The sequence below is a fragment of the Rhinopithecus roxellana genome, chromosome 11 (genome assembly GCF_007565055.1).
Source record: "Rhinopithecus roxellana isolate Shanxi Qingling chromosome 11, ASM756505v1, whole genome shotgun sequence".
Classification (NCBI taxonomy): domain Eukaryota; kingdom Metazoa; phylum Chordata; class Mammalia; order Primates; family Cercopithecidae; genus Rhinopithecus; species Rhinopithecus roxellana.
The window spans coordinates 23,519,712-23,535,663 of NC_044559.1; the positions used below are offsets into that span (position 1 = coordinate 23,519,712).

Below are 15,952 nucleotides of genomic sequence, written 5' to 3' on the forward strand. Positions count from 1 at the left end.
ACTACAGCCTCGGTGAAGAGTGAGGCCTTGTCTCAAAAAAAAAAAAAAAAAAAAAAAAAAAAAACCCGAACCAAACAGAAAACCCCACAAAAACTCAGACCGTGTTTTGGAGCTCAGAGCTCAGAGAAATTGAATGTATTGAGTGTCAGCTGTGTAAGGATGAGGCTGCAATGTGAGTCTACAGACCCAGTGTCCTTCTAGTTTTGAGACTTCCTCTCCAGAAAGAATTCTTTGTCTCATTTCTGCAGACCCTGTGCGCACTCATTCGAGGAGTCCATCAAAAGAATAAGTCTACCTCTGGGTTTGACATTATCAACATGCTGATGGGCTTTGACAAGGCGGAGCTGTGCATGAAGGTGAGGCATAAGCTGCAGATGTGCCTATGGATGGCAGCTTCTGACAGCTGTTCATGGACACTGTCAACAGACAAATGTACTCAAAGATTTAGACTCAGAAAGACACAGGTGATTGAATTTGGCCTTGCATTTGGATATTTTTATTTAACAGATTTGCTTTGTCTGAATAAAGGAAAATTTTCAATTCAAATTTGAATGGAGGTATTCTTTCTCTGCAGGATAAAGACTGAATAGTTTATTTTGTTACTCGTATCATCATATGATCATACATTCTTAAGAACATTTATGAATTTAAATAAAATATAACAAATTGACATATAAGGCTAACTTGAATTCTAAACTTTAAGCTTATTTAACACAATTACTTTGATTTTATCAGAATTTTTATTTCTGTTGTTTGACACTATCTTTTTAAAATAACAGCCTTAAAATTCATATAGGATACATCCACCCTTTTAGATTGTACAGTCTGACCAGGCACCATGGCTCATGCCTGTAATCCAAGTGCTTTGGGAGGCCAGGGCAGGCGGATCACTTGAGCTCAGGAGTTTGAGAACAGTGTGGGCAACATGGCAAAACGTAGTCTTTACAAAAAATACAGAAATTAGCTGGGTATGGTGGCACGTGCCTGTAAGTCCCAGCTAGTTGGGGGAGGCTGAAGTGGTAGGATTGCTTGAACCTGGGAGGTAGAGGTTGCAGTGAGTCGAGATCATGCCACTGCCCTCCAGCCTGGGCAAGAGAGCAAGACCCTGTCTCAAAAAGAAGAAAATAAATAAAGTGTACAATCCAGTGGATTTTAGTATATTCACAGAATTCTACAATTATCATCACTATTAATTTCAGAACATTTTCATCACCCTAGAAAGAAAACCTGTACCCATTAGCAGTCATTTCCCAATTCTCCACTCTTCTCAACCCTTCGCAAGCATTAATCTGCTTTATGTCTCAATGGGTTTAGCTATTCTGGACACCTCATATAAATGGAGTCATATCATATGTGGCCTTTTGAGTCTGGCATTTACTTCACATAATGCTTTTGTGGCTTATCCATATTAGAGGATGTATCAGTATTTCATTCCTTTTTATTGCCTAATAATATTCCTTTGGATGGAGATACTCACTATGTTTTGTCTATCCATTCCTCAGTTGATAGATATTTGGGTCCTTTCAACATTTTGGCTATTAGGAATAATGCTGCTATGAACGTTCATGTATAAGTTTCTATATGGATGTGTGCTCTTATTTATTTGTGAGATGAGGTCTTGCTGTGTTGCCCCAGCTGGTCTTGAACTCCTGGCCTCAAGTCATCCTCCTGCCTCAGCCTTCCAAAGTGCTGAAATTATAAGCATGACCCACTGCACTCAGGCCACACATACGTTTTGAATTCTCTTGGGCATATACCTAGATGTAGGATTGCTGGGTCACATGGTAACTCTGTACTTGACATTTTAGGAACTATCAAACCATTTTTCCATAGTGGCTGTTCCGTTTTACAATTTCACTAGCAATGTATGAGGGTTCAAGTTTCTCTACCTTATGTCAACAGTTGTTTTTGTCTGTCTTTACTTTTTTTTGGAAAAATGTCTTTCATATCCTTTGCCCATTTCTAGATTGGGGTGTCTTTTATTGTTGAGTTATAAGAGTTCTTTTTTTTTTTTTTTTTTTGAGATGGAGTCTCGCTCTGTCGCCCAGGCTGGAGTACAGTGGGCGGATCTCAGCTCACTGCAAACTCCGCCTCCCGGGTTTACACCATTCTCCTGCCTCAGCCTCCCGAGTAGCTGGGACTACAGGTGCCCGCCACCTCGCCCGGCTAGTTTTTTTGTATTTTTTAGTAGAGACGGGGTTTCACCGTGTTAGCCAGGATGGTCTCGATCTCCTGACCTCAAGATCCACCCGTCTCGGCCTCCCAAAGTGCTGGGATTACAGGCGTGAGCCACCGTGCCCACCCTGGACACTATATTGTATAAATGTTGTTTGAACTTTGAAGAACAGTCTTCTGTCACTCACTAAATTTAGAATAAATCTGTATACCAGAGAATCCTTATAATGATTAGGTTACAAAAAAGTTATTAATATATAATTATGAATATACAAAGGTTTAATACTTAGAGGTATTTTTAAATTCTGGCCTTTTACAGTTCATATATATGTCGTGGTAAAATCCCAGATAGCTCCTCATTCTCATAGTTCTAACTACTGCTTGTATGTTGGTGACTGCTAAGTCTCTGTCTTTAGTCTTAACTTCTTTTCATGATCTCAGAGTTGTATACTCTGCAGGTACTTGCTGAATGTACTCACTGACACATCCCGTAAGTACTTCTTGCTTGATATATCCAAAATGGAGCTCACTGTTTCTCCTGCATCTCTTCTTCCTCATTCATTCCCTTTCAGAATGGGGGCAGCTGTCTTCACAGGCCCCAAGCTGAACTTGGTGATCATCTGGAGATAAAAGATGAGAAGTCCCCTCATCTTTTATCTCCAGATGATCACCAAGTTCAGCTAATTTTACCTCAGTTCATATTCCTCATACTTGTCTTCTTCTGTTCCCACCATCTCTGTTATTCTTTCTCTCACCAGAACTATTACTGTGATGTCTTCACTCGTTCTTTTTTGTTTTTTTGAGACGGAGTCTCACTCTGTCACCTAGGCTGGAGTCCATTGGTGCAATCCCGGCTCACTGCAACCTCTCTGTCCCAGGTTCAAGTGATTCTCTTGCTTCAGCCACCTCAGTAGCTGCGATTACAGGCATGCATCACCACACCCAGCTAATTTTTGTATTTGTAGTAGAGACAGGGTTTCACCATGTTGGCCAGGCTGGTCTCGAACTCCTGACCTCAGGTGATCTGCCCACCTTGGCCTCCCAAAGTGCTGGGATTACAGGTGTGAGCCACTGTGCCTGGCCCATTCATTCTTTTGACAAATATTTGTTGGGCCCCTATATGCCAGGTACTGTGGTAGGCACTGAGGATGCAAGAGGCAAATAAGACATGGCAACTGTCTCAGGAAATTGATAATTAGTCCTTATTAGTCTTCATCGTTTCAAGCTTACCATCTTTAAATCCATCATCCACACTGACACCACAACTGTGTGGCATTAGTGTGTATATCTTACACTCATCTTTCCTGCTTAAAATCCTTTCTTAGTCTCCTGTCACTAACAGGGTGAAGACCAAACTCCCTAGTTAGACTTATAAAACTTTCATAATCTGCACCATATTTACTTCTCCAGTCTTTTTTATTTTTTTTGAGACGGAGTCTCACTCTGTCGCTCAGGCTGGAGTGCAGTGGTGTGATCTCCGCTTACTGCAAGCTCCGCCCCCTCTCGGGTTCACGCCATTCTCCTGCCTCAGCCTCCCGAGAAGCTCGGACTACAGGCGCCCGCCACCACGCCTGGCTAATTTTTTTTTGTATTTTTAGTAGAGATGGGGTTTCACCGACCAGTCTTATATCTCACCACTGTGCGTCATTCTTTATACTCCCTTAAAACCAAACTACTTTTATTCCAGCCCCACACTGGGGCCATTTCTTTCCTTATGTGTCTTTGATGATGCTAGTACCTGTCTGGAATTCCTTTCCTCCCCAATTCCTATTGAATTTTCAAAATATAACTCACTCCCAAGGGGTCCTGGAATAGGTGACTTTAGAGCAAATTCCATTCCTCTATGTATATTTTGGTCATAGTAACCACTGAATTGAAACTGTTGGCTTGTTTTTCTCTCCCATTAGACTAAAAGCACCTTGAGAGCAAGGGTCATGGTCTTAGTACCTATATTCTTTTAAGGCACAATATTCAGCACAGAGTAGATGCTCACATATTTATTGAATTGAACTGAAGCAGCTTACCTTGGCCTTCCAGCACGCTTAGATCCTTATTCTCCATCCATTGTCCTCCCTCATTTAATGTAGAATATTTCTTTTCATCTTCCCTTTATTGTAGTATATAAGCGTTTCATCTTTTGATTAGTTTGGGTCTGTCAGCTGGCTTTTAGTGCAAGTGATAAATTCCAGTTGCATTGCCAAGTGGAGACCACGATGGACACAAGTTAGCTTTGTTGGATAGTGTATATGGCTAGTGATAGCCTGTAATGATACTGTTTCTTTTTCATTTATTCAGTGTGTCTGAATCAAATGTTATGCTTTCTTTACCAAATAATGAAACTTGCCAGGCATAGTGGTTCACACCTGCAATGCCAACCCTTTGGGAGGCTGAAGCAGGAGGATCACTTGAGCCCAGGAGTTTGAGACCACCTTGGGCAACATGGTGAGACCTTGTCTCTATAAAGAAAAAGAAAAAAAATACCCAGGTGTGGTGGCGCACATCTGTGGTCCTAGCTATTTGGGTGGCTGAGGTGGGAGGATAGCTTGATCCCAGGAGTTTGAGGTTGCAGTGTGCTATGAACATGCCTTGCCTCCAGCCTGGCTGAGAGAGTGAAACTCTGTCTCAAAAAAAAAAAAAAAAAAAAAAAAAACATATACAGTTATTTAACCATTAGGTTCCCCTTTTTTTATTTGCTTCATTGTAATCTAAAGGTTTGTATGGGGATGGCAGACTGCAAACATTCATTCGTTTAGTAGAACAGTGACTTCTTTACTGTCTTGTGCAATTGTTCTAAAGCATTTTTCTCACTAAAGCTAGATTTTGAAATGTTCCTATTTTTCTTTCTTAGCAACCCCAGCCTGAGAAAAAGTTCTCCTTTTCTTTATCTAATCTTGTAAGGCCTAGGCCTAAGGAAATGATATGTTTGCTTCATTGTGTGTTATTCACATTACTCCTGTATAACGTAATCCAGAGTTAGACAAAGGTGCGGTGTTATCTGGTATGGTTTAATACTTATTGGTTCTCTTTCTCAGAACTTGATGGAGAGTTTGGATTCATTGCTTTGTGCAGAAGGTTCTGAAAGTCTGAAGAGTTTATGTCTGAAACTTCTCCTTTGCTTAGTGACTGTAAGTGACCCATGTTTGTCAAGGGTATTAATTGACAGGAGGGGCAATCCTGTTTGAATACTTGAGCCCACAGATAGAAGGAAAAAGAGAAAAAATATTCTCAACGAGGGTGTTACATCACTCCCTTGTGTCTGGATGTATAGGAAGTTAGCTGCATGGTCTTTTGCTTCCTTTTTGGAGCAACTACTGGCATTTTTAGCCTGCAGCCTATGTGATATTTTACTTTAGAAGTTTCATTTCAGGAGAACTACTGTCTTCTGGATTGTCAGACTTGTCCTCATCAGGTCTCATTTGGAAACAGTTCTTGTGATTCTGAGCCTTTTTTTTTTTTTTGAGACAGAGTCTTGCTCTGTTGCCCAGGCTGGAGTGCAATGGCATGATCTCGGCTCACTGCAACCTCTGCCTCCTGGGTTCAAGCAATTCTGCCTCAGCCTCCCAAGTAGCTGGAATTACAGGCATGTGCCACCAAGTCCAACCAAATTTGTTTTTTTTCTGTATTTTTAGTAGAGATGGGGTTTCGCCATGTTGGCCAGCCTGATCTCGAACTCCTGACCTTAGGTGATCCATCCGCTCAAACTCCTGACCTTAGGTGATCCACCTGCCTTGGCCTCCCAAAGTGCTGGGATTACAGCTGTGAGCCACTGTGCCTGGCTGATTCTGAGTATTTTTATTTGTTTTGGCTTTTATTTATTTATTTTTTGAGGTGGAGTCTTGCTCTGTCGCCCAGGCCGGAGAGTGCAATGGCGTGATCTCGGCTCACTGCAACCTCTGCCTCCCGGGTGTGAGCAATTCTCCTGCCTCAGCCTCCCAAGAAGCTGGGATTACAGGCAGGTACAACCACGCCTGGCTAATTTTTGTATTTTTAGTAGAGATGGGGTTTCACCATGTTGGCCAGGCTGGTCTTGAACTCCTGACCTTGTGATCCACCCACTTCAGCCTCCCTAATTGCTGGGATTATAGGCGTGAGCCACTGCGCTCAGGTAGCTTTGATTTTATAACTGTAGGCTGCCTGTACTTTCTAGTGGAAGGAGGGTAGGGTGTTGATTATTTACTTTAGGAGGGTCCCTTTCCCTGCCACCTCTTGAAGACTTCTGCATTCATAAACCTCTTCCTGTGCACTTGAGGAATGAAACCCAAGAAACTGTTAAGCAAATGCATGTGTGAGGATATGAGAGAAACAATGAGGAGTTCAAAGACTTAGGAAATTTTAACTTGCTGATTTCCTACCCTTATATCTGTCTATTCAGGCTTTCATGACTTAAGGGGCACTTGTGAAAGGTCTGCTAAGTTATCTAGTAGCAATATTTTAATATTTCTGTTTCTCTTAGATGCTAGGGGAGGAGTTTACATGAGATATCAGAATACGTCAGTACAGACTTTAAAAAGCCTTTTATTACATTCAGGTGACGGATAACATCAGCCAGAACACTATTCTCGAGTATGTAATGATCAACAGCATATTTGAAGCAATTTTACAGGTAGGTCAGTTCCCTTGTTACCTCCTGTCTTTGGGGTAAACCACCTCTTTAGGTTTTCTCTGTGTTCCCAGGAACCAGGAGTTAGCAGTCTCATGCATTTTTGGTTCTTGTTACAGATACTTTCCCATCCCCCAAGCCGTAGGGAGCATGGGTATGATGCTGTCGTCCTCTTGGCTTTGCTGGTGAACTATAGAAAATATGAGGTAACTGGGCTCCTTAGTGGATAGTCGTTATCTTCCTATAATCCTCTTTAATGTGGCCCCTCCTAAAGGAGTTTGCTTAATAGAGAAGATATGTTCTTGATAAATGGCATATTGATTAATTTTGATAATCCAGATTCTAAAAATCCTGTATTAAATGCATGGAGCAGAGGATCTAGTTGTTTAAAGGAATCCTGTGATGCAACTTCTAATTAAGTGAGTAAGTACTCCCTGATGTACTGATTCCCATACCCAGCTTATTAGAATCACCTAAGAACTTTTTTTTTTTTTTTTTGAGATGGAGTTTCGCTCTTGTTGCCCAGGCTAGAGTGCAATGGCATGATCTTGGCTCACCAAAACCTCCGCCTCTCGGGTTCAAGCAATTCTCCTGCCTCAGTCTCCCAGGTAGCTGGGATTACAGGCATGTGGCACCACGCCTGGCCAGTTTTGTATTTTTAGTAGAGATGGGGTTTCTCCATGTTGGTCATCTGGTCTCAAACTGCCAATGTTAAGTGAGCCGCCCATCTTGGCCTCCCAAAGTGCTGGGATTACAGGCGTGAGCCACTGCGCCTGGCTTAGAACTTTTTAAAAAGAAAATATTGTGGCCGGATGCAGTGGTTCACACCTGTAATCCCAGCACTTTGGGAGGCCGAGGCAGGCGGATCACAAAGTCAGGAGATCGAGACCATCCTGGCTAACACCGTGAAACCCTGTCTCTACTAAAAATACAGAAAAATTAGCTAGGCGTGGTGGTGGGCGCCTGTAGTCCCAGCTACTTGGGAGGTTGAGGCAGGAGAATGGCATGAACCTGGGAGTTGGAGCTTGTAGTGAGCCCAGATCGCACCACTGCACTCCAGCCTAGGTGACAGAGTGAGAAGTTGTCTCAAAAAAAGAAAAGGAAAAAAAAAAGAAAAAATTTCTGGATCTTATTCTGGACACAGTAAATCAGTCTTTTGGAGGTGGAGGGAACAGGAAGGAACCTGGGAATTTTTAAGTTCCCCTGTTGAGTATGATGATTAGCCTAGGATTGAGAACCACTGACCTAGTGCATCTGTTTAGAAAGATTTAATTTTTGTATACTCATGTGTCTTTTAACAAGGATACATTCTGAGAAATGTGTCATTAGGCAGTTTTGTTGTCATGTGAATATGAGAGAGCATCTTTATACAAATTTAGATGGTATTGCCTATTACATACCTATGCCACATGGTATAGCCTATTTCTCCTAGGCTACAAACCTGGATTGCATATGACTATACATATGACAGTATTGAATACTGTAGGCAATTATAACACAATAGTAATTATTTATGTATTTAAGCATATCTAGGCTGGGCATGGTAATTCACACCTATAATCCTAGTGCTTTGGGAGGCTGAGATGGGAGGATCGCTTGAGGCCAGGAATTTGAGACCAATCTTACTCAAATAGTAAGACACTGTCTCTACAAAAAAAATTTTTTTTAAATTAACTGGTTGTGGTGGTATGCGTCTGTAGTCTCAGCTACTTGAGATGCTGAAGCAGGAGAATTGCTTGAGCCCAGGAGTTTGAGGCTACAGTGAGCCATGATTACACCACTGTACTCCAGTCTGGGTAACAGAGTGAGACCCTGTCTTTAAAAAACAAAAAAATTTAAGGCTGGGGACGGTAGCTCATGCCTGTAATCCCAGCACTTTGGGAGGCTAAGGCTGGTGGATTGCTTGAGCCCAGGAGTTCGAGACTGGCCTGGCCAACATGGCAAAACCCCGTCTATATTTTTAAAAATGCAAAAATTAGCCAGGCATGGTGGCACATACCTGAAGTCTCAGCTACTCAGGAGGCTGAGGTGGGAGGGTGGCTTAAGCCAGGGAGGTAGAGGTTGCAGTGAGCTGAGGTCACGCCCCTGCACTCCAGCCTGGGTGACAAAGCCAGATCCTGTCTCAAAAGTACACACACACACACACACACACAAAACCTAAACCCAGAAAAGGTATGGTATAAAAGATATAAAGTGTTGTTGATCTTCATGAAGCATGAAAAAAACTATAAATCATACACCTGAATAGGGCACTTACTACGAATGGAGCTAGCAGGACTGGAAATTGCTCTGGATGAGTCAGTGAGTGAGTGGTGAGTGAATGTGAAGGCCTAGGACATTACTGTAGACTACTATAGGCTTTTTTTTTTTTGAGACAGAGTCTTGGTCTATTGCCTAGGCTGTAATGCAGTGGAGCGATCTCAGCTCACTGCAGTGTCCGCCTCCCAGGTTCAAGTGATTGTCCTGCCTCAGCCTCCTAAGTAGCTGGGATTACAGGCACCTGCCACAATGCTTGGCTAATTTTTGTATTTTTAGTAGAGACAGGGTTTTACTGTATTGGCCAGGCTGGTCTTGGACTGACCTCAAGTGATCCACCCCACTGGCCTCCCAAAATGCTAGGATTACAGGTGTGAGCTACTGTGCCTGGCCAACTATTGACTTTATAAACATTGTACACTTAGGCTACGTTAAATTTATTAAATTTTTTCTTTCTTCCATAATAAATTAACTTACTGTAACTGTTTTACTTTATAAACTTTAAAAATTTTTTAAAGCTTTTTAACTCTCTTGTAATAACATTTAGCTTAAAACAGAAACACATTGTACTATATTTTGTCGTGTTTGAGATGACATGTTTGACATATTTGAGACCAGGCTGGTCTCAAACTCCTGACCTCACAGGGTCCAGATGATCAATATCTTTCACCTCCACATTTGGAAGGTCTTTAGGGAAATAACACACATGATAATAATACCTTCCTTTGGAATACCTGCTCAAGGACCCACCTTTAGCTGTTTTACAGTTAACTTTTTTTTTTAAATAAGTAGAAGGAATACACTAGAAAATAACAATAAAAAGTATAGTATAGGCTGGGCATGGTGGCTTATGCCTGTAATCCCAGCACTTGGGGAGGCTGAGGCGGGTGGATCACATGAGGTCAGGAGTTTGAGAAACCCGATCTCTGCTAAAAATACAAAAATTAGCTGGGCATGGTGATGTGCACCTGTAATCCCAGCTACTTGGGAGGCTGATGCACGAGAGTCACTTGAACCCAGGAGGTGGAGGTTGCAGTGAGCTGAGATCGCGCCACTGCACTCCAGCTTGGGTGAAAGAGCAAAACTCCATCTCAAAAGAAAAAAAAGTATAGTAAATACATAAACCAGTAACATAGTCAATCATTGTCATTATCAAGTAGTAGGTACTATGCATGACTGTATGTGTGTGTGCCACCATGCCCAGCTAACTTTTTGTATTTTTGATAGAGATGGAGTTCACCATATTGCCTAGGCTGGTCTCGAACTCCTGACCTCAAGTGATCTGCCCACTTCAGCCTCCCAAAGGGCTGGGATTACAGGAGTGAGCCACCGTGCCTGGCTGATAACTGTATGTGCTATACTTTTATATGACTGGCAGCGCACAGTAGGTTTCTTTACACCGTTATCACCACAAATACATGAGTAATGAATGTGTTGCACTATGTGATAAAGGCTAAAAATGTCACTAGGTTATAGGGATTTTTCAGTTCCATTATAGTCTCATGGGACCACCATAGTATATGCAGTCCATTATGGATCAAAATGTCCTTATGCAGCACATAACTGTATATCACATCTCCTTATGCAGTCTGCTTATGTAAGTATCACTGTTGGCATAGAAACTCCTTCTGATTTTAATGAAAAATTGAAGACAGTGCCTTATTCATATGAGTTCTGGAGTTCTTTTTGCCCCTGAATTAATCAGGGTGCAGATTTATAGGTTTTTGAGAGAAGAGCAGAACCCGGAGATTTATACTTGGGTTGGCACATATACTTGATTCCCTTAAAAAGGCAGAATACACAGAAAAGGAAGGGGACCACTCAAGGAAGACTGAGGGCTTCATTGGAGATTGCTTTTGAGGAGTAGGAAGCATTTGGCACTGAGTCCTGGGCACTAGGAGTACTTTACTGAACCCAAAAGTCAGGAGCTGCACTGAGGCAACCTGACTTTCTTCACTTAATAAATAGCGGTACTGTGAGAACTGGGCCAGCTGGAGAGAGAATTTTCTTTTTTGAGCTTCTGGATCTTCACCTAGTGATTTTTGATATGATTCCTAGTTAGGCTTTATTTGGCCAGGTTGAAAGTGATGGGTAACAAAATCTGGAGCATATTCTTATAAGAAGAGATAATGGAAGAAGGGGAGGCTTTGAGAAAGGAATACTTAAAGAGGGACTAGAATATGCAGAGCAATGTTAATGTGTTATAAATTCCAGTTTCTGATTGCTTTCATTGTCCTGGAGGAACTGATGAATGGTAGGTAGAGCTCCTAATAAATATGAAATGTATTCCCAACACCCGTTTTACTGATGATCTGGAGGGGCTGGCATGGTAGCCATTTTGATCTCTGTCATGTGTAATAGCCTCTGGGGCCTCATTACAACAGCAAGAAAAATAGCTGTGGAAAAATGCTGAGGATAGTTAAAGAGAGGTGAGGGTTATATGTGATGGGAACACACTATCATCAATAATGAATATTTTCGGACCATTCTGCTGGATGCAGGCCACTCTGAGGCAATGGCTTGGCTTTGCTGATTGTGATCTGAATCCTGGCTCAACTCAGTAAGGCTCTCTGAAATGTCAGCCTGAACTATTGGACATGGCCAAGGAACTGGAGAGAATCATATTTCTGGAATGAAGTATGCATCTCTAGTCTTTCAGAAGCCCCCAGAAGAATTAATATAGCGGGCAAGGGCGAGCTGGTGGGCCTAATTTATCTGGGCTTTGAAGCTTTTGGTATAAATCATTCACCAGAAACCATTAAGAAAGCCTGATGATCATGGAGTAGGAAGGTTTTTGACAGGAACATGAAGAATTCCGGATAAACATAGCAAAACAAAAGCTGATGAAATTCTGTGCAAACTAGCATGAGAGAGTGTGCTGGGGAGAATGAGAGAGTGTGCTGGGGAGAATAGCATTCTAGCCACCAGCACAATCAATCTCATGACCAGTGGGGTAAGTTGTAACCTTTCCGGAAAGGTACCAAGGCACAGCGAGGCTGGGTACCCAACTAAGCACAGAAAAAGTGAAGAAGTTGTTGGACTTAAGGAATAAAAGTGATGGAAAAGATACCATGTAGTAAATGTGTAGTTCTTCCTCACTTCAAGTAATGTGTTCCACTTTAATCATTTCATCTAAAAAGACAAAAGAGCCCCCAAAAAAGGTCTAGGGAAGAGCAATGGAAAACAGTAAGTGTACCTGCAATCAAATAAAGGCAGGACCCTATTAGAGTGATACTGTGAAGACTCACAGAGTTTGTAATTTTGTCTTATAGATGAAAAGTAGATTTCCTCCAGTTTTAAAAAGTGATCAGTACAACAAGGGTATAGTTTAAATAATCGGCCTCTGGTAAAATAGAAATTTTCACAACATTAAGATCCTAGCTTTCTAGACTGGCCAAGTCTCCTGAGATGAAGTGACTCAGATCCCAACTGTTTCCTCGAGCATGACATTTCTCAGAAATTACCATATTGTTTATTATGTCTAATTGCAAGTTATTCCTTTTCTTCCCACACTGCCCTTTTTCTTAAAGAGCTTTCCTTTGAATGTGATAATAATGTAAAAGGAGAAAAAATACAGCTACCTGTACCAAATATTAAGCCTTTAGCGTGTGCCAGCTATTGTGCTAAGGATTTGATGTGTCTTACTTCATTTAAGCCTTACAGCAACCCCAGGAGAAGAAAATACAGGTTGCCATCTCTAATCTGAAAGTCTGAAATTCAAAATGCCCCAAATCTGAAACTTTTTGAATACCAACATGACACTCAAAGGAAACGCTCATTGGAGCATTTCAGATTTTTGGATTAGGGATGCTTACCAGGTAAGTATAATGCACATATTCCAACATGTTAAAAAAATCCAAAATCCTAAGTACTTCTATCCCAAATGTTTGTTTGATTGATTGATCAAGACAGGGTCTCACTCTGTCACCCAGGCTAGAGTGCAAGGATGTGATCACAGCTTACTGCAGCCTTGATCTCCTGGACTCAAGTGATTCTCACACTTCATCCTTCTGAGTAGCTGGGACTACAGGCATGTGCCACTATGCCCGGCTAACTTTTTAAATTTTTTGTAGAGATAGAGTTTTGCCATGTTGCCCAAGCTGGTCTTGAACTCCTGGCCTCAAGTGATCCTCCCACCTTGGCCTCCCAAAGTGTTAGGATTACAGGCATGAGCCACCGTGTCCAGCCCTAAAGCATTTTAGATGAGATACTCAACTTGTATCCTCATTTTACAGATGAGGAAATAGAAACTTAGCTTTATATGCCTAATTTGTCACAATTAATAAGCAGAAGAACTAGAATGCAAATGTTTGCTTGGAAATCAGATGACCCCAATTAAAACCTAAAACAGGCTGGGTGCAGTGGCTCACGCCTGTAATCCCAGCACTTTGGGAGGCCGAGGCAGGTGGATCACCTGAGGTCAGGAGTTTGAGACCAGCCTGACCAACATGGAGAAACCCTGTCTCTACTAAAAATACAAACTTAGCCGGGTGTGGTGGCATGTGCCTGTAGTCCTAGCTACTTGGGAGGCTAAGGCAGGAGAATCACTTGAACCTGGGAGGCGGAGGTTGTGATAAGCCAAGATCGTGCCATTGCATTCCAGCCTGGGCAACAAGAGTGAAACTCCGTCTCAAAACAAAAACAAAAAAAAAACAAAAAACTAAAACCTAAAACAGTCTTCTTTTGGGAAGATGAGTGATTAGAACTTTCAAAAATTATGCCAAGAAATAGTGGTCTGCTCTTTTTAGTACTACTGTCATCATGGCAGCATATCTAAGTCAGCCCCTTTTGCTTGATTTTCTTTTCTGAGGACCCACTTGCATGGGAACTTCCCTGAGGTCTGTAGAATCAGCAGAATTTGACTGTTGGTTATAGGAAGAAGTGTTGAGAGCCTTCCTTCTGTCAGATCAAGTAACAAATGGAGTGGGTTTTACACCTTAAGTTGTGTTGCAGTAAACCTTATAAACATTTGGGCTGTTAAGAAAGCAAAGCTGTCTCTTTCTCTCTTCCCAGTTGACATGCGAAAGATGCTCTCAGAAGCTCAGTTGAATAGGTCTGTGTGGGGAATGAGCCTTTCAGTTGAGTTTTCAAGTTTCTCAGTAATGAGTTTTTTTGGTAGCTGTAGAAACTGCCAGTCTGAGAACTATTGTTCCTTGCTTCTCTTGGATTAGAATTGGTGCCTGATCTATATGAAATCTTTCCTCATGTCCTATATGTGTAAGGAAAAGTCATTGGTTCTCATCCCCTTTGTAGGAGATGATCCAATTGCTTTATGAGTTTAAATATATGACCATTTTCTTATGCTGCCCAACTGAGATTGGGTTGGAAAAACCCGAGAACTCTTCCAGTGCTCTAAGTGATGGGACAATCATTAAATCCGAGTGTCCTGACCAGATTGTTGTTTGGGTATTTACATCCTTTTTTTCAGTTCTCCCTGCAGCGTTATTTCGGTATCAGATCTCCATAAACGGCCTCTCTGGCTGTTAAGCAGCTGCCACCTTCCACCCCAAGGTGGCTTTGTTTTACGAGTGGGTGAATCAGTCCTTGCATATAGTTTGTGAAATGGTTAGGGAGCCTTTGGGATGAAAATATAAGTTAGCAACTTATAAATATGTGCCTTATGGCAAGCTTTTATGTTCCCCAAAAGATGGCTATCCCTATGGACTTAGTAAATTATTGGTAGGGTAGGACAAAGTGAGTGTTGTGGAGCATTCACTTACTTTTTAGATGCAAGTAAGAGGGGAAGATGGTAGAAGTGGTGGACATAGGGCCTGCACTGATTCAGCCTAAGGGAAAATACAGGTAGAACAGAACTGAGGTGTGTATGTGTATTTGTGTGTACACTTGATGAATGCCCAGACACACTGAGAAATTAACTGGAAATGGGAGGAGTCAGCAGGCAATGTGGATTGGGACTGTGTATCAGGAGCATCACTGTAGAGGGCCTTATAGAGCATTTTTGTTAACACTTTAAAGATAGCTAACAGGTTTTCTTAACTAGGTCAGACTTACCTGGAGTCTCTTCTCTTATTTAACAGTCTGTGAATCCTTATATTGTGAAGCTATCTATCGTGGATGATGAGGCCACACTCAATGTGAGTATCTGGATCCTTGTGTTTTGTCTTATTTGCATTCAGTGGCATTACTTTCAGTGGAAAGTACATTTAGAACAGAGAGCAGAGGGCTGTTCTGTCAATTTCATCTGGTTATAGAGAGGGAATTAATATTTCTTTCTAGTGCATCAGTGCTACCGTTTTACTGTCTTCTGACTTATTATCATGGAAGGAAGATTTGAGGGGACATTTGCTTGCTAATCGTGATGAAGTGGTTATGTTTCATGTTATAGTGTGCTGAAGTTGATTATCCTACAAAGTTAATAAATTACACATTCAAGAATAAGAAAGCTTAGATGACTAAATGATGGGAGATTCCTTCTTTTAGAACTAACCAGATAGTATTTATAGCCTGACTTGGTGAAGCTGAAACATGGGGATGATCTGTATCTACTATATATATCCTTGAAAGTTTGGGAAATAATATCTGATCTCTGAATATAGGGAGGAAGAAGATGACCATGTGTCTTGCTTTATTCCCTTTCCATCCTACCCTATTCCTTCTTTCCAATTTCCTTTATGAAAAAAGTACACACATGATTCATGCTGTGGCCTTAATTGATCTTTGTGTTATGCATCACAGGTTCTGGGGGAAGTTGATAAGTCACTTTAACATGTATTGGATGCTACTTCCCTTTACATTCCTGTGACTTGAAAGAAAGTGGCTTATCTATGTGCACCTTCGTTTAGCATGGACTCATTGTCACTTTGCTATGGCTGTTTTGGAGACATTTGAGGGCTTTTTGTTTGAAGATTCTAACTGGATCTTGTCTTTCAGAGTGAAAATGATCCCAGTGAAATTGTCAAC

At 41.6% G+C, this 15,952-nt stretch overlaps 1 protein-coding gene across 3 annotated transcripts in view; it reads left to right on the top strand.

The window, feature by feature from the left end:
• The window catches only part of ARMH3 (armadillo like helical domain containing 3), a 224,250-nt gene that overhangs the window by 30,349 nt on the left and 177,949 nt on the right, over positions 1-15,952 (top strand). For all 3 annotated transcript variants that reach the window (XM_010356143.2, XM_030940827.1, XM_030940828.1), the window contains exons 5-9: positions 249-356; positions 5,208-5,300; positions 6,704-6,778; positions 6,895-6,981; positions 15,070-15,126. In XM_010356143.2, the coding sequence (XP_010354445.1) occupies positions 249-356; positions 5,208-5,300; positions 6,704-6,778; positions 6,895-6,981; positions 15,070-15,126 (420 nt within the window). The remainder of the gene's footprint in view (positions 1-248; positions 357-5,207; positions 5,301-6,703; positions 6,779-6,894; positions 6,982-15,069; positions 15,127-15,952) is intronic.